This window comes from Solanum lycopersicum, chromosome 1 (genome assembly GCF_036512215.1).
Source record: "Solanum lycopersicum chromosome 1, SLM_r2.1".
Classification (NCBI taxonomy): domain Eukaryota; kingdom Viridiplantae; phylum Streptophyta; class Magnoliopsida; order Solanales; family Solanaceae; genus Solanum; species Solanum lycopersicum.
In genome coordinates, this window is record NC_090800.1 from 75,247,850 (window position 1) to 75,267,705 (window position 19,856).

Consider the following 19,856-nt stretch of genomic DNA (forward strand, 5'->3'; position numbering starts at 1 on the left):
TTTTATTTAAAAGTTATTTTTTTACACTATTTAGATGAAATTATTAAATGTATAATATTATTTTTTTAATTATTAATTTTAGGTACGATTTTATCAACTCAACATTAAAAGAAGTCATTTTAGTGAGACGATTATTCTACATATATTATTAATATAATGATATAAGTAATAAGTTGACAAATATTAAATAAAGATAAGAGTTAGAATCATACAATTCAACTTAAGAAGTTGACGACTTGATATACCTCATTTAATATGTTTATAGTAATGCTTGAAACTGAAATTTAAAAATAAAAAATAAAAAATAATTTGTAATTCACTTTTTTCAACACTTTTCACTATTAATTCGTATTTTTTACAAAATACGAAGGAGGTTAATGAGGATAAAATAATATATTTTTAGATTTTTTTTTTACTTTTTATTAATTTTTATTTTATTTTTTAAACACATAATTTATCTTTTGACAAAAATTTGAGGCCGTCGAAATTTAAAGCATATAGCACAGGACTTATTTAATTTCTCATTCAATATTTTGATATTTATATTCATATTAAAGTTTTAATTAATTTAAATTTATCACCCATACTGCTCATAATAAGATTGATATGAGCATTCGGCTTTGAATACCATGTAAGAAGAAGAAAAACTACATCAGTCCATTGATAATTGGTTCATTATTGACTTGGTATATCATTTAAAAAATAATAAATATAGTGCTAATATTATTATATTATTTTTTAATTTTATTAAATTTAACATTTTAAAAATATATTAAATTATAAATAATATCTAATAGTAAAATTTAATAGATACATAAAATAAATCATATCTTAATTTTCTAAATTGAATAAATATTATTGGATGGACTAATAAATAAAAGAAAATTCGAGACTAAAAAGGCAGGCTCATAATTGTGGCATGTCTCCTCCGTAAGTTAGTAGTGTAAATTTAGAAAAAATTATGAAAAATTTTGGAGAGGAATTAAATGAATAACAAAATTGAATTCACAAATACTCATTTTTTTTTTAAATATATCTTATTTATGATATAAAGTTTATTTTTCACACTAGAAATTTTTCGCAAGCATACTCTAAAATAACTTTGACGAACAAGTCCGAATACTTGAAGATAGGGTAGGGTATAAAATATTGAAAATTGAATTATCAATTTGAATAAAAAAATTTGATATTTGGTAATTCGATTTTTGATACGTTATTTAGGGTAAAATTTTAATATTATAATATTTGAGTATGAGTTTGGTACGATATATTAGTACCATTTGGTATTTAGTATCTCCCAGATATTAAATTATTTATTTAATAAAAATCATATATCAACATCTACATTACTCATTAGTATAAGTTAAAAGTGAAAGTTATTGAATAAGCATTAACAATTCAAATACATATGTATTTTAGTTGTATCAATTTAATTTTTTTTGATATCTTCTTCCTTATTGATCTTCAATAATATTGTGGCTTTACATAAAAAAATGAAAATGATTAGAGAAATAATATTAACTTTATAATACAATCAGCTATAACTTTAATGTGACATTATCGAATATCGTATAAAATTAAAATTTAATTTACTAAATTTCAAATCAAAATTTTTAAACTTGATATCTACTTTAATTTTAACTATCAATTATACAAATAATCAAATTTAAGGTTAAAAAAATCCCAAACAAAATATTAAAGATCCACCCCTACTCGAAGATGTTTAAGAAGGCACACACTTTGAGTTGATCATGTGCTCCAAATTCCATTTTCAAATCCCATTTATTCTCTGATGAAAGATGAGGATGACAAAAGCTTGAATTTTTTTGAAGATTTGTGTAAAAATTTGTTGGAAATTTATTTTAATGCAAATAAATAATAATTAGTGTAAATATTAATTGGGGTTGAATGAATAATAAAAAAAAAATTATATATATATATATGAGATAGATGTTGAACCTCTTGCACCAGTGAATGCATTTATTTTTCAGATTTTGAACCTCCTACATCAGTTAGTGTATTTACTTTTCAGATTTTAAACCCTCTTTGATAAAAATTTTGAATCGTGCCCACTACATTTATTATGTCTCTTTAAAAAGGATGGGAGACGTTGTATAATTGACCAGGCCATTATGACAACTAGAAAATGAACTACCAAAAGAAAAGAGATAGTACATTTATTCTTGGCCCAACTCCATGGAAAATAAAACAAATTAATTACTACTACAACTGTTCCTTCATCTGAATCTGATATTCAGATTAAAAACCATCAAGCTTTGGATGTAAAATTGAAGTTGGCACATGTTGTTTGACTAAACAAAAGTGATGAAGTAAAACCCAACCTTTTGTTCGCAATGTCAAATTGCAAAAAATTGTCTTCAATTTGATGTGCTCCAATGACTATAGAAGTTGTTGGTTCAAATTCAACTCCTCCATCCACAAATCCAAGACAAAGCACGTCATCATTCACCGCCACCATTGAATTCGAACCCCAAATATTCCAAGATGTAGTTCCCAACACTAGTTCAATAGGTGGAACACCAGGGCCAACACGAGTACTACCCAAACTACTCCTATTATAACACACTTCAAATGGAGCCAATGGTTTCACCCTTGGAACCTTAGACAGCGATTTAACAAATGCCTTTGTTAAAGCATTGTAAATCGAAGTCTCTAATTTTGTGTAAGGATCAACCGTACTAATTTTTGTTCCGCCTTTGCCATCTTTAGTTATGTCCAACAATGTGGTGTTTATTGGCACGACGTTACCATTTATTTTAATAGATGTTACTCCAATGAAATACTCCACTGAGGGCTCCCCTACAAAATATGACCCTGATGTACTAACAGGGTTATTGAGTAGTGGAGTGTAAACAAGTCTTTTTGAGACATCCATTCCAGGAAGAAAAACATAAGGACTATCACCAAAGAAGATAACACCACGAGAGGTTGTGGATGAAGTCAAACATATAGCGAATTTTCGAGGTATAGTAAAAGCATTAGCTAATTGAGTAGGAAACCCTACATAACCATTTCCAAGTCCAAGAATGCCATTAACACCTTTTGCTAGTTTCTCAAGGAGAAAAGTAGAACCACATCCAAAAACTACTCCATTTGTTGTTGATAAGTATTTACGAGGTTTCGAGCCATCGGTTGATTGAAGTGAGACAACATCTTGAGCAAGTTCACCACTCGTGCTAGTACGAATAAAGGGGTTATAAATACTTTGTCCACAAGTGTTATTGTTGCATCCTGGTGAAGGAGAACCTACACATGATTCAACACATGCACCGGAGAAAGAACGTTTACAAGGGATAGAACCACAAGGGACAGGTTTATAAGATGAACTAACATAACCTATATCACAATCAACCCATAAAAATCGTTGACCAAGATCGATAGTAAGTTTGGCTGGGACAAGGGGTATTCTTTGGTATATGGTTGTGATAAATTGTTTAGTGGCTTCATCTTTGGTTATAGGAAGAAGAAAAGCTCGAGGTTTCGAAGGTGTTTTGGCTGAGGAGAGGGAGAACAAGAGGAGCAAAGGAAAAAAAAAGGATAGAGAAATTATTTTGGAAACCATTGTTAAGTTTGGATAGAGTGAGTAGAATTTGGAGATGTAGCATCTTGATTTATAGTGATGTGAAGCTTGTTTAATTTTAAATTTTTTTTTTGGAGCCGTTAGGTAACTGTTTTGGTCGGATTAATCTGAATTTATGTCGAAAATTTTACTTTGTAAGATAAAGTGTTTCTGACCGAAGAATTATTTTTATTTGGAAAGGGGCAGAGGAAAGCAGAAATGGTTTTATTACTCATTTGTTTATAAGTCTATACAAGTGGACATATAGAGAATCGAAGGAATGATGAATATTGAGTGGGTATAGTGTATTACTAAAAGTACACTATACTTTTAGTAATGTACTATTTTTTTTATGTTCAAACAATAATGTCTCGTATTTTATTAGATTTTTTTCTTTGTATTAGACACTCTTGTACATGTCTGAAAATTGGTTTCATTTACACATTAATGTTTTCTTATTTATGAAAGTGTTGTTTGAGATATTCGTGTTTTATTCGTTATCATCTACTTTATTTTAAAAAATTATGTGCTCAAGAGTTGGCTCGTCTATCAAGGTAAATTTAGAATATATGTTATCACAATCTCTAATAAATATTGTAACAATATTTTTTTATCACTGATTAAAGATTTTTTTGAATTCAAATTTTAGTTAATAAAGGATATACATATATATATTTATATACACACTTTTTTTTAGTGTATCACATGTGAATTCTAATTAATCAGTAGATAAATTGCAACTACCAGACCTTTCAGAAATATAATATATAAACAATTCTCTTGTCGCATATAAATCCAGTGTACATGTGTGTATTGATTAAAGTAGATCTAGACAACTACAGACTTCACGATGACTTGTGATTCCTATTCAAATAGAAATTAAAGCACACCAGAGTGGAAAGAGATATATATATAAAGGATACAAACAAATAGATTTAATCGCAAATACATTAAAATTATAAGCCACTTGTAATGATACAAAGTTCTAAAATTAGAAAGGAAAACAGTAGTAGGTGGAAATCTTTTAGGTATTTAGCAACCAACCACTAAACAATGGACAATCTTTATAAGACAGCATCCAATGCATAATTTACAATGATGAAGTCATATTTTATAATATGCATGTCTCCTAGTTGGCTTATTTTTATTGAGTTTAACTACTATCCACCGACGGTGGATAAAAAAATTACACGGGCATTTTATTTTTGGAAATATTTAATTTTTTTAATTAATATATTTTAATATTATTAATATTAAAATAAAAATAATAACATAGTGTTATATGATAACTTGAATTATAAATTAATTGTACAAATTTAATTAGGATTCTTATTTGTCTTACCAAAAATAAAAAATACATAATTTCTTGTGTTTTCTTAGTTGGATTAACGTTCTTCTTTTTCTACATAAACCATTGAAGCAACCAACTATCCACCATTAAAGCAATTTGAAACAATTATCATGGTAGCGTTTTCCTCGTATATCTTTTTTTACATAACTTATTAAGTCTTTTTCGCAACATGAATAAACGTTTCAAAGAAATATTCTTGTTTTAATGTATGAAGAAATTTATGTTTTGTAGTGATGAAGATATTTAAAGAATACGTTTAAGAACTTTTTAGCAAATTGAAGAAGTTCAATACATTAGCCATGAAAAATATTTAAAATTTTAAAGCTAACTTACCCTATCAGTCTAATATCTAATAATTGTGTATTGCAGGAAACTTTTGAAATCTCTAATTTAGAAGAGCAAAATGCAGAAGAAATTGAAGATTCCTTGGAGGATATAGAAAGCAACATGAATGCAGTTGTATCTTTTGTTCCTCAACTAGGTGAGCAAGAATTAAGAGAGCCTTACATCGGTATGGAATTTCAATCACTTGATACTGGATTTAAATTTTATCTTGATTATGCTCATCGTAATGGTTTTAGTGTGCGCAAAAATCGAATTAGTAGATCAAGAAAAGATAAATCCATTATTGGTCAAGAGTTTGTTTGTTCAAAAGAAGGATTTCGTTTAAAAAAATGTAACCAAGCATGCAATTGTGATTAAATCATGGGCCGTATTTAATAGTGTTTGATTTTGTTTGCTTACTCTTATAAGTTTGAATATGTTGATTTTGTTGCACTTTATGTTTCTGGAATAGTTTCATATTAATATTTTGCTAGCATTGCTTCAATGGCAACAAGTACCGGTTCTTATAAAAAAAAATTAATATGTTGGCAATGATTTTCTTTGAAGGATTGAAGTGCTTTCCAATAAGAAAACACAAGAAATTATGTATTTTTTATTTTTGGTAAGACAAATAAGAATCCTAATTAAATTTGTACAATTAATTTATAATTCAAGTTACCATATAACACTCTGTTATTATTTTTATTCTAATATTAATAATATTAAAATATATTAATTAAAAAAATTAAATATTTCCAAAAATAATATGCCCGTGTAATTTTTTGTCCACCGTCGGTGGATAGTAGTTAAACTCATTTTTATTAGCTCAATTTATCTTCTCATAATGTTTCATAACTTTGTTTTTACATACTTGATACTAATTTTTGTATAAAGAATGACCTCTAGTACTCTCTATATTCCAAATTAAGTCATCTAAAATTTCATTTGTTTGTACTAAATAAAAATCTTAATTTTATTTATTTAAATTTTAGCTAACAAATCTTAGATTTGAATCTTAAGTATCGAAGTGTATTTATTTTATGAATTTATAATATATATTTATTCAACGATCCTTACAAAGTTTGTAGTTCTCTCTATATAGTAAACTATCGTCATCGTTAGTTATCACTTTATAATCATCATTAGCAATTATCAATAATGTAGTCATCAATCACCACGAATAATTATCACTATCAACCACCATTATATAACGTTATCATTCACTATCATCACTGTTGTCCACCACATTAGCTACCACCAGGAGCGGCTCTAATGAGTTAGGACAAAGCCAAGTTGTTAGGCCCCAAAATTTGCAACCACATTTTCCCCATTAAAATAGGTTATAGAGTTTTTTTTAGAAAAAATTATTGTATACTATTTTAATATATAAAAAAAAAATACTAGGAAAAGTTTAAGCAACTAAAGTACTATGCGTTAAAGAAAGATTTATCTGGTTGATTATTATCAATTGAATAAGATATATTAGCAACTTTACTTCTTAAATCGCTAGAAAAAGAGTATAAAAGAACGATCAAATAATTATCATTTTCTCTCCTCCTTTTTTTTGTGATCTAGAGCAGTATAAACGCACTACAACAAAAATGACTATTAGCGGCATTTAAGAATTAAATATCGCTAAATATGTATTTTTAGTGGCAATAATTGTCACTTTTTGTATATATCCCTAAAGTCTTTAGCGACGTTGGTTCTAATGACAGTTAACTAATGCCGGTAAAGACTTTAGTACTCTTTATTAGTATCAATATTTAATACCGCTAAAAGTTGATTTTTTTATAGTGACAATACATGTTTTTGTGTAGAATTTGTTAATTTATTGACAAATTGTAGCAGAAGGATGAATTGGAAGTTTTATAATTATTTGAACTTGTAAATATTGTAGCAGAAGGATGAATTTAATAAGGATTTCGATCAGCATAAGAAAGTGAAGGTAAATAATAAATGGTGGATGCAATAAGCTATGTTTTCTTGGGGTTATCCAGGTTTTATGTCTTTAACTCAATTGCATGATCGAAAAAAGGTTTTGTTAATGATTGTATTGTAGTGTGGAAGTCAAGCTGAAAATTGTGTTTGAGCATAGCATAAAAAACTTATCTTTTAACTTAGAAATTGTGTTTGATCATAGCTGTGAGAGTCTTCGATCCCCTATGTTATATGACAAGTTTTTAATGTCCATTTTATACCACTTTTTATTAGTTCTCAACTCTGATCATAAACCTTAAAAAACATCACTGACTCTGATCATAATAGTAGATCATAAACCTTAAAAAAACATCATTGACTTGGACAAAAAATGTCCAAACACACCACACAACAAATTAATAACACAACGTTTTACACTATCTCCCGTCCTTGAGTCGACCCAAAATTAAAATTGGCACACGTAGTTTGCTGGTACAAAAGTGAATTACTGAAACCAACCCTCTTGTTATCAATGTCAATTTGTACCAAATTATCTTCAATTTGATGTCCTCCTATCACTATCGATGTGGTTGGATTTTCTCCACCATTTACAAATCCTAAGCAAAGCACTTCATCTGTAACGGCCACCATTGAGTTAGCTCCAGATATAATAAACGAAGGTGTCTCGCCATTTTTACCTTGTAAAACAAATTCAATATTTGGAACACCAGGGCCAACTCTAGTACTAGGTAAACTACTACTTTTGTAACACATCTCAAATGGTGCAACTTTTTTAACTCTAGGTATAGTTAGTGAGTGTACAAATGCCTTGTAAATTGAACTCTCCAACTTAGTATATGGATCAATTGTACTAATCTTTGTACCCCCTTCTCCATTTTCTTCGTTTATTTCTAATAATAAGTTATTTATAGGGATCAAATCACCGTTAACTTTAATAGTTTTTACTCCAATAAAATAATCCGTCGATGGCTCACCCCCAAACGATGATCCAGCAGTACTAATCGGGTTTGTTAGAAGAGGTGTGTAAAAGAGGTTTTTAGACACATCAATGTTAGGAAGTAATACATATGGACCTTCACCAATAAATATAACTCCAGGAGAATTTGTCGAAGAGCCTAGGTCTAGAGAAACGATAAGTTAATTGAGTTGGAATGGCTACATAGCTATTCCCTTAACCCCATTAGCTAAACGGAGTGTCCGCGCAACCAAACACAATCTTACCGGGCTTTAGATATGGGCCGGGCTTGAGCCCTTCCGTATCCTGGATGGTAATAACATCCTCATTAAGCCCGGTACCTGTGCTGGTACGAGAAACAGGATTGTATGAAAGATGTGAGCAAGTACAATCTTTATTAGGATGTCCGGGTGATGAGCCCGTACAATTACCATTACATGCTCCAGAATGTGATAGTCTACAAAACATAGTGTCACAAAGGAGAGGTGTTAGGGTTGAACTAACATAGCCATTTTGACAATCCACCCATAGGAAACGTCCACCAAGGTCTACGTTAGTTTAACCCTAAATACTCTCTCCGTCCACTATGATTTCTATTTTTAAAATTAAACTATAAAAACTTTGACTAACATTTTAAGATGTATTTTTTCATCATATTGATATGCAAAAAATTGCACTTTATAATACTTTTCATATAATTTTTGAATATCTAAATTTTTTATTTTAAATAACGAATTAATGTAATCTAATTTAATATTAAAAAATTAATTAAATTAACTTTTAAAAATCACAACATTACAAATAAATTTTCGATAATTTTTGAATATCTAAATCTTTTATTTTAAATAATGAATTAATGTAATCTAATTTAATATTAAAAAATTAATTAAATTAACTTTTAAAAATCACAACATTACAAAAAAAAATTTCAAGAAATTAAAAACTTGCCAAAAGACACATGAAAGTGGGAAGCCTACCTGTCTATGTCCATGTTTTTTAGAGAAGTTGTAGGTAGAACCAATTTTTTTTTCCAATTTTTTTTTGCTGAAGAAGTAGGTAAGAGAGAAAAAAAAAAGGAAATGATTAACGACAAAATTGCTTTAGTTAGACTGACATGTAAAGATCTAAGCATAGATTCCCTGAATTATAAAAATAATAAGAAGTAAATTTATGGAAAATGAAAAAAAAGAAAAAAAAAAGAATTATCATAGGCCTTAAATGACGGGTCGATTGTTCATAATATCCTTAAAATTATTTTATGTTTTTTTTAAAAAAATTCAAACTTTCGTTCACTTACAAAGAGGAAACTTTGTTTCCCATACAAATTACAATTAAATAATTTTCAAATTCTCTATTATTGGATTTCCCATTCCTTATTTTTTTTGGAATTCAAATACAACAATAATAATATACTCATCTGATTTCATAATTTAAAAAAAAATCATTGAAGATAAAACACTTACGATTAAAAATAACGCTACTTTCAAATCTTGAATTTGAAATAGAACAAAGAGCAGTATTTATCACTTAATCATTAATTTATTTAATAATTTATTCTGCCAATTGCATATAATATTGTCCCAATGAATTCACGGTGGTTGTATTAATTAATGAATTCATTGCATGTGTCAATAAATTATATAGCTTTTCTAATACATTAAAAACACCAAGATGTTGGCAATGTGTCTCCCTTTTAATAAATTTTAATGATTCCCCTTGCAAGAAACTAATTAGAATCTTAACTAGTTGCCACTTAATTATACTGAGGACGGCAGTCGCTATTTGTTTACAATTTTTCCTACTTTATTAGGAAAATGTACGAGTATTTTTTTAATTTATGTCCAAAATTTCTGAGATACACTTATATTATATTAAGGTTTTATTATTTTTCTGTATTTATTTTATAAGTAATTTTCTACTGCTTTTCGACTTACATATCACTTGGATGCAAAATTAACTAACATATACACTAAACAGTCACCCCAAAAACAACACATATACGATAAACATTACAAGGGGGTGTGCACGGATCTATTAATAGTTAAGATTAAAATCAAATTAATTTTATCAGTTTTTAAATTATTAGAATCAAATCAAATATAGAATATATCGATTTGATTGTCATTAATCTGATTTGATTTTTTAATTATTAATTATACATGAAAATAAAAGAAATGATTCATTTAAAGAGGAAGAAAAAAACAATTCAGTGAAAAGAAAATATATTGTGTACGTGCCATAGTGAATCTTCCAATTCTTGTACGTGTATTAGAACTCTATTATACATATGTATTTATATATATGACAAGCGAGATCGGGAGAGAGAGATTGGGAGATAGGCGAGCGAGAGAGGGCAGCGAGTGGGAGAGAGATGAATTGTATATGTATATTGGTTGGATAATTGTATATTATACATATGCATTTGTATAATAACCAGGCAAGATTGGGAGAGAGGAGAGAGACGAGCGAGACTGAGAGAGGTAGGAGAGTAGGAGAGAGGTGCATTGTATATGTATATTGATTAAATAATTATATATTATACATATGTATTTGTATATTCTGACGAATTATACATATACAAATGTGACTAATTATACAAACTCGAAGTTAACCCACCTAATTAATGTATAATGTTAGCTGTGACTGACAATCATAACAAACTATAACTATCATGAGTAATTAAGTAGTATAAGTTTGCGCAAAATTTTTCAAAAAAGATAAAAAAAAAAAAAAAGAGCAATAGTATTGTGAACACGGATAGCCCAGAGACTGGCCAAGCTATTGGGTTTGGGGCTAAACCACCAAGAGGCCCAAGAATTAGACAGTCCAATAATAAAGGAAAGATTATTTGAATGGGTATTATTCAATAAATAATTATCTATTTTAGCGAATCTTTTATTTATATTAAATTAGTAATACATAAGCAATACTATGATAAATCTATAATATGTATTAAAAGTGAATTATGTATGCAATATTTATGTATTATAACTTATAAGTATAACTATTTTAAAATACATTATACTTATTTGGTAATAAATTGACACGGTATATTGAACTATATGATAAATGTATTCATCAATAAAACTTATATTTATCGACATATAAGATTGCGCTACGTGTCCCTATTTAGTCTTCTTTTAGAGTAAAAGATATATTGTATATGCTCTACAATTTTTTGGACGATAGATACACCAATGTCTCAAAAATATGATGAAATAATTTGCACACCATTTACAATAGTTCAGAAGTATATTTATCATTTTTCTCTAATTAATATATAATGCTCGAGTATTTGGGCTTATGTGTATCCTCCCGTCTTCAATATACACTAAAGTGATCTAATTAATATAGAATGATGGAGTATTTGGGCCTGTGTATATCCTCCAGTCTTCAATATACACTAAAGTGATTATCAACAAAAAGATGAACATATGTAACACGCAATAAGTATTTGTCTACATAAAGTAAAGTATATTACTTTTTGCATTCTAGCCTTAGTACAAAATCATGTAACATCACAACAATTTTATCTGAATTTGTTGCTGCAACTGACTAAATCAGATGACATATACACAGACTTAAATCCCATTCTTTTCTTCACTAGATCAAATTCCAACAAATTCTCTTCAATTTGCATCCCTCCAAGAACAATCGATGTTTCAGCATTTTCACCACCATCCAAAAATCCTAGACACAACAAGTCACTACTATCATTAATAGTAGGAGATGCCATGAAATTGTTCATAGGAAGATCCCAAGTTGTGCTATTATTATGTTCACCTAGCAAGACAAGACTAACTTGAGGAATTACAAGCCCTTTTAAAGTATCCGAATTCGACAAGTTAAAGCACAACTCAAATGGAGTAACAGGTTTAGCTATTGGAACTTTAGCAATAGCTTTAACAAACTCATACTTGAACGCTTTGTAAATTGAAGATTCCATTGTACCATAAGGAACAACAGTGCTAATCTTTGTTCCTCCAACTCCATTCGTCTTGTTAATAGCAAGTAACTTATTATCAATGGGTACAATTTTCCCATTTACTAAGATTTTTTCGACTCCAATGAAATATTCAACCGATGGCTCACCTGGAAAATAAGCCCCCGCGGTACTAACAGGATTTTTGAGCAGAGGAGTGTAAGAAGTTAGTACCTCATTAGATGCATAATAGGATCGTCGTTCACCAAACAAAATAACACCATTTGATTTAGTGTTACCACTCAAACAAATAGCGAATTTTCGAGGTAAATGAAAAGCTCTAGCTAATTGTGAAGGAAGTCCAGTGTAACCAATTCCAAGTCCAGCCATACCTTTAACTCCATTGGCTAATTTTTCTAACAAAAAATCTCCAGGACAATTGAACATCACTCCACTAGTTGATGATAATATCATTTTGGACACATTATTACGATTAGTAGTAGTAGTAATGGACCATAATGCAACAACATCTTGAGCAAGTTCACCATCAGTGCTAGATCTTTTAATTGGATTATATGGAATATGTGAACATGTGTAATTGTTGCACCCTGGCCTAGGAGGAACAGGACAACTAGATCCATAACACCCTTGTGAACCTGAGAGTTTGCATGGTCTTGAACCACATGGAACATTTTTGTAAGACGAACTAATGTAGTCATTTTCACAATCCATCCATAGAAATCGTCCGCCGAGGTCAACGGTTAAATTGACAGGGACAAGAGGGGTTCTTTGGTAGATTTGAGCAACATATTGTTGTGTAATTTCATCTTTGAATACTGGAAGGAAAAGAAGAGGGTGATGCTTATGAGATTTTTTTTTGGCTATGGCGTAATTTGATGAACAAATAAAAAGAAGAAAACACAATAAAAGCTGAGGGATTTTCATGGTGGAGAGAAGTGTGATTCTTTGATAGAATGAAAGTATGTTTTAAAGGAGAATTGTTGAATAACGCCTAAAACTGGGCACGTGAAAGTGAGGGGTGCAAATTTGGACGTATAAACAATTTTCATGCAAAAGCAAAAAAAGGTAGCTGTCCAATTTTCTAAAGAACCTGAAATGGTGGGTCAGGTAGTAGTAGTGCTTTCTCAGTTTTAAAAAGAACAATTTAATTTAATTTTGAGATAAAGTGTACAAACTAATAAAGACTCTATAATGTTATGATTTTGAATTAATCATATGACTTCTTTAAACATGTCAGGTGAAAAATTAAAATTAGAGTGTTATCAAAATAATAAAAAGGTCATTTTTTTTAAAGAAATTAAAAGGAAAAATGCACGAGTATCCCCTCAACCTATGCTCGAAATTTAAGAGACACACTTATTTATCCTAAGGCTGTATTACCCTCCTGAACTTATTTTATAAGTAATTTTCTATCCCTTTTCGGCCTACATGACACTAGCTTGAGAAAAAGTCAACCAATATTGGATTCACAAGATAGTATCAGGCCAAAAAAAGATAGAAAATTATTAATGAATATAAGTTCACGAGGTAATAGGACATTATTATATTATAAGTATGTCTGTAAAATTTTGAACATAAATTAAAGAGTACTTATACATTATCCCTAAAAAGCAAAGTAGATCATTGTTTTTGAAATATTTAAGGCTGATTCTTGCAATCTTTTGATCGTTTGCAACCTCTTTGGACGGTGAAAAATACCTTTTTTTAAAAAATAAAATAAAATGGAATGATCAAATTTTGAAGAGAAAAATAAATTATAAAGAACTAGCTTTTAGAAGCTAAGTAGTTTTTCCTCAAAAAATACTTTCTAAAACATTAATGGTTGCTCAAAAACATTTATTTAACCACAAATCATTTCTTACTAAAATATTTTTTTTTGGAAAAACAACTTTAAAGAAATTGTTTTTAAAAAATAAATCGATTTTAAAATTTTAACCAAACAAACTATAATCATCTACTTATGGAGATTATGTACCTGTATAAAACACATTTTTACTAGCAAACAATTTTACATTCTAACCGCTTTCCATTTCCAGCACTGGCACTGAGAGCTAATATTCTAACCTTGAACAATTGTTTTTTTCCTAGCTATTTATATGTATACACACTAGCCAATATCTTATCATTTTGTCAAAAGAAGCAATAGTAACATTCACTGCCAGCATAAGCTGTATAAATAAAGAGATGAGCATAATTAGAAGAGATTTCTATTTTTTGTATAACTTGACCAAATATAATTTAAATGAAAAATTTAATACTCTATTATTAGGGTTTTAAGAAGCTTAAAAATTCACAATTAGACATTGTGACTTTTTGGTAATTTCATTTTACAAATACTTGACATAAATATCTTTGGCATTTATCAAGATAAATGTGTCGATAAGAAAAATATTTGTTATGCCGACTAAGCACACGTCACCGTCAACGTGCTCGCTTCCCCATAATTAGTATTGATTTAAAGGATAGTTTGGTCACTTAATAGTTTTTACTTTAATTTTATATTTTAATAAATTAAGATATATTATAAAATTAAGTTCATAGCAATATAAGTATAAAGAGAAGAAAACAAAATATAGAGATGAAAAACTTAACTTTTCTTCTATTCAACTGTGTTTCAAATGGTGAGTAATATCTCTATTTATAATATTGAGATATCACTTCCAAAAGTCATCGAATTAATAGATACATGATTATTCTCGGAGGTTCTTATCATATTGGAAGCAACAATAAATGAATTCAATTTGTTTGGATAATCTACATGTATAATACAATGAATTTATAATACTCCCCCTTGGATATCTATAGATGATGTGGCTCGTGAAAACCTTACTAGAAAAAAACCTGTAGGAAAATATTCTAGTGAAGGAAAAAGAGTACACATATCTTTTGATACGCAATATTTGTTGCCTCATTAAAAACCTTGCCAGGAAAATCCAGTGGGACAAAACATCGGTCATGAAAAAAAGAGTGCAACGCGTATCACACTCTCTCTGATCAAAACATCTCTTAATTTCTTATGATAATGTCATCCATTCTTATATACCAACTCTTCAGATGTTGATATTCACAATATCTTTGTGATCAAATCGCATTCTCGAAGATGTTTCATGGTTGAACCTATTCTGATATATCATTCTCTGATTTCATGGATATAACGAGACTTTGAGCTTAGCCGAATACATCTTGAATATCATTCTATTCGTCATAACTTCGTAATTGCACGTAAATGTTTATTCCACTTGTTTACAGCAACAAACATATTGTGGACACATTCGTTTGCAGTTGATTATCTTCGTACATTGTGGTTGGTATATTCTTTTTCAAAGAAAAATCACATATTTTCTGAATATGGTGTGTCATTGATCTCATCCAGACGCACTCTCAACTTGTTTTATGGAGGGCTTTTATTTCTACATGGTTTGAAGAAGTGATCACCAACATTTGCTTCATTAATCGCCAAGATATCATTGTGGCTCCACATGCAAACAACTAACGTGTTTAAGATCGAGTTTTATGCAGATCAAATAAATATTCTGCATGCGTAACCAGTCAGCTTTGACTTGAATTCCTCGGAATAGAATAAACACATGTCTATAATCCTTCGGAGATATTCAAGTATATGTTTAGGACCATTTCAATGTTCTTTTATTGGGGAGGAATTGAATCTTGCCAATAAATTTACTGCAAAACAAATATAAGGTCGAGTATCGTTAGCAAAATGCATTAGTGCCCTGATTGCACTAAGATATGAAATTTCATCACCAAGAAGCTCTTCATATTTCTTTTTGAGATCAAAGTGAATCTTTATTTATATCAACCAATCTCATAATCATTGGGGTACTCAATTAATAATCTATTTAAAATTGCATCAACACTTTTATGTGTATCTGAACTGATAGACAAATATTTCATTTGTCAAATTATCAATCTGTAGGTTAAGACAAAATTCTGTCTTACCAGGACCTTTTCATAAAAATGAAAGGACAATTAGGGTCATTCTTTTGTATCATTTTCTTTCTTGACTATTTCACTCCATATAAAGATTCGTGAAGCTTTACTGAAAAGGTTTCTTTCAAACTCTTATATACTTTAGACACCTTGATTACTTCAAGGATTTTTATATAACATTCGTTATTGTCTAGCTAGACATGATAATTATCCATTATATGCATTCAAGTTTTTCATATATTGTCAGATCAAAACAAACCTCATTGCATTCAACATGGGAGAAAACATCTCCAATAATATCAGGAATTTTGCGATAAGTCTTTATACCCCAAGGCACAAGTTGTACATGATATATTACGATTATACCATCGCTTAATAATTTATTTGTACCCTTCTGACATTATACCTTAATTTATGGACTATCAGTCCAAAATGTCATTTCTCTAAGTGAAACAAAATATACTTGCATTATGCATTTACTTGGCCAACCATTTATCTGTTCACACTATATGACATATTTGAGATTCTCGTCACAATTTATATCATTAAGAGCTACCTCATATCAAAGATACTGTCGATGGTTATTTGATATTGATTCCGACATGACATAACTTATCAAGATCTCTTAATTTTTCATTATTTTTCAGGTACCTGAACCTTTTTCAAGGTTTTATGAAGTGTTATGTCGTGGTGCTCTCTTATAGCACTTGTCTCATTATCATTATCATATTGATCATTTGCTCATCTCCTTCTTCAAGGAATTCTATATTTGAAATTGATTAGTCTATTACACTTCCGGCGTATCATAGATTTTGTCTTTCAAAGACTTTACATTGGAGCATTTGCAGCCGAATTATATCATAGGGTCATTAAATTCATCTGAAAATTGTTTTGCAACATTATGCAAATGAATTATTACTTGAACTTTACGTTCACAACGAGGATCTAGATAATTCATAATTAACCTCACAAATAATTTTCAACTGTCAATCATCTCACCCCTAATGTTAGAAAATATAACATTCATCCCAACCTTATTTAGGAATTCGTCTTTTTGCGTGATGGAACAATTAAAATTATAACCGCACATTCAATATTTTAGATGAAAATTATTTGGTTCGTGACCCTGAACCAATTTTAATTGGGAAACCTTGTTGGCTTAATGCATATATGTGTTGCTACACGTTAAATTATCTCATACCAAATCTTATTTTGGGAGTTCTGTTCTCATAACCATGATTGAGCTGTAATTGAAGGCATATAGTTTCTGTTAAATCAATCAGCATTATCAATATGACTTCAAAATTTGAAACTGTGCTCTTAATTTAACAATTCGAGCAAACAACCTTACAAACACCAATTTGTATGTTGACATCAGAACACATGTGATCATCGCATAGATACATCTATCATATAGTTGCAAATGATCCACTAAAGGATCCATATTCACCTTTTAATATGTTTCAAAAATTTCAGGAAATTACAATCCCAACCTTTGTTGGTACAATGATCATTTTATGAGGAGAACAAGCAACACAAGAGAATTCATGAAGAATCTTTTATTTCTTCATCATATAATCTACATGAATTCTCAATTACATTTGCATCACATTTAAACCAGAATGGTCAACTGGTCATGCCAACTGATCTTCATTTCAGATACTTATAGTTTACTTTTGCATGTGAATTCATTAGCATGTCCATGTTTGTGAAAAACAAACAAGAGGAAACAATGGGTAACCTTTTATATAAATATTTATAACCCATTTCGGTTGTAGTAAAATCTGAAGATAATAAATCTTTTATAATTCATAGTTTCAATATATATATTTTTTCAATTCATCTGAAACTTAAAAAATTTCTTTTGAGACTTACTACAACCCCAATATTATTCATCTGCTAATAATACAACTCATTAGAGCTTGAATTAATTTTGTGTACTATTACATATTCCATGACCATCCATATGGTGAACATCTCCTCAAGTAGAAATTAGATTATTATTGTCATGGTCAAAACTATTACGAGCAAGGCATGTTTTTTACTTTACTTTTGTTGTATCATAGGTACACAAGCAATGACAAATTTGTATTGCCACAAAATAATGACCACAACCCTATATTTAAGAACTTTGTCATTCTTTTTCCCTTTCGGTTGTTCACAATAAACATACCATAGTGATGTATAAACGTACAATACCATTAATAATTTCTTCTTAATAAAATTTATTTCCTCTCAAACCTCTAGTAGAGGTAAGTTTTGGCTTATATCATTTTATCAAACCTCTCATAGAGGTGAGTTGTGACATATATGCAACTCATAATGATCTTTTCACATCTCGAGCATTAACGATACTCATCACATTTCACATTCTCTTTAAGAAATGGACTAATCATTTATATGTGTATCATAAATTTGCATTATAAGCACATTGTCATGCTTTTGAAAATTTATCATTTTTGCTTTACACACCTTACTATCATTTTTGAAAAGTCAAGTGTACCACCATTTTATATTCTTTTCTTTTGACGGTAGCTTTATAAACTTATCAAATTATTAGGTCGACAACAACCACAAGTTCAATAATCTTTCATACCATTTTGATGATAAAAATTACATTCACATTTTGAAGGACCACTTGGAGAACCCATATTTTTCTTCCTTTTATAATTATCACAATGATGACTATTATAATTATGTCCCTTCACGCCCTTTTTAATATCGTTAATCATTTGTCATCTTTCAGACTAATTTTTTACTGCTACCATATTGATATGATAGATTGGAGCAAATCAACATGCGGATTTCAAACATTTTTCATTATGGTGCATTCGGACTTTAACCTGATGGCTTACCCTTTTGGTGCGATGAGACTTGAATGCATCTTCTTACCCTCTAGTAATTATAAATATTAGTAAGTTCCTCATAATTAATACTAAGAAAATCAACATGAAAATTTACTTCTTTATCCTTCAATTCTTTTCTGAAACGAAAAATTGTTAGTATAATCATAAATCAATGTATAAAATTATTAAAGTAAAACAAACCAATATGTTCTACCTTTTCATAGAACACATATATACTAAAATAAATTATTAGCGTAAGAGGAATTTTTGAAAATATAAATGTGTAACAAGAAAAAATAAATATAACATGTTCTTGCTCACAAAAGTTTCAACTATAACTCCTTTGCGAAGTATTATAATTATTAGAGCGTATTCGTGCTGATAACGTGTTATAAAATCAAGTTCATAATTATCTTGGAGGTTCTTATCATATTGAAAGCAAAAATACATGAATTCAATTTGTTTGAATAAATCTATTGGATAATCCACATGTATAATACAACGGATTTATGAAGTTATTATTTCATTGAATACTATTTTTATCATTAAATAACTCATTTTTTATTAGAACTATCAATATCGGCTAGCCCACCCAATCCGGGCTAGCTCATTTTTGGTGTGAGGCAGAAAACGGTCGGCCCAATCTATAAGTACGTGGGCTACAGGCTAGTCGGGTCAGCCCACTTTTTTAAAAATTATATATTTTTATAATTATTAAATTAAATTATAAATTATAATTTAAAAATATTATCATAAATATCGACAAAATAATATTACATGATGTTAATGTTACTACTTGCTAATCAAATCCACAAATAAAATTATTTCTATAATATTTATTAAGCTTTTTTTCAAGTAAAAGTATAAATATCTAAATAGAAATATTAATCTAATTGTTTTGAGTTCGAACTCTTTTTAATTTTAAATTTTAATATTATATTGTATTTTTTAATTAATTTTTATTGGCC

At 29.1% G+C, this 19,856-nt stretch overlaps 2 protein-coding genes and 1 pseudogene across 2 annotated transcripts; all 3 read right to left on the reverse strand.

The window, feature by feature from the left end:
* Window positions 1–2,152: 2,152 nt before the first annotated feature.
* LOC101255332 (probable aspartic proteinase GIP2) lies at window positions 2,153–4,034 on the reverse strand. Its single transcript, XM_004229386.5, has one exon. It carries the CDS (start codon window positions 3,581–3,583, stop codon window positions 2,270–2,272), a length of 1,314 nt encoding a protein of 437 aa, XP_004229434.1. The 5' UTR covers window positions 3,584–4,034; the 3' UTR covers window positions 2,153–2,269.
* A 3,190-nt stretch (window positions 4,035–7,224) lies between these two features.
* On the reverse strand, window positions 7,225–8,806 carry LOC101246278 (probable aspartic proteinase GIP2; annotated as a pseudogene).
* Window positions 8,807–11,529: 2,723 nt separating this feature from the next.
* Window positions 11,530–13,086, reverse strand: LOC101246563 (probable aspartic proteinase GIP2). Its single transcript, XM_004229516.5, has one exon. It carries the CDS (start codon window positions 13,016–13,018, stop codon window positions 11,681–11,683), a length of 1,338 nt encoding a protein of 445 aa, XP_004229564.1. The 5' UTR covers window positions 13,019–13,086; the 3' UTR covers window positions 11,530–11,680.
* Window positions 13,087–19,856: the final 6,770 nt, after the last annotated feature.

What these genes read in the sequence shown, in the direction of transcription:
- LOC101255332 (XM_004229386.5), bottom strand. Translation starts at nt 3,583, where the DNA reads ATGGTTTCCAAAATAATTTCTCTATCCTTTTTTTTTCCTTTGCTCCTC.
- LOC101246563 (XM_004229516.5), bottom strand. Translation starts at nt 13,018, where the DNA reads ATGAAAATCCCTCAGCTTTTATTGTGTTTTCTTCTTTTTATTTGTTCA.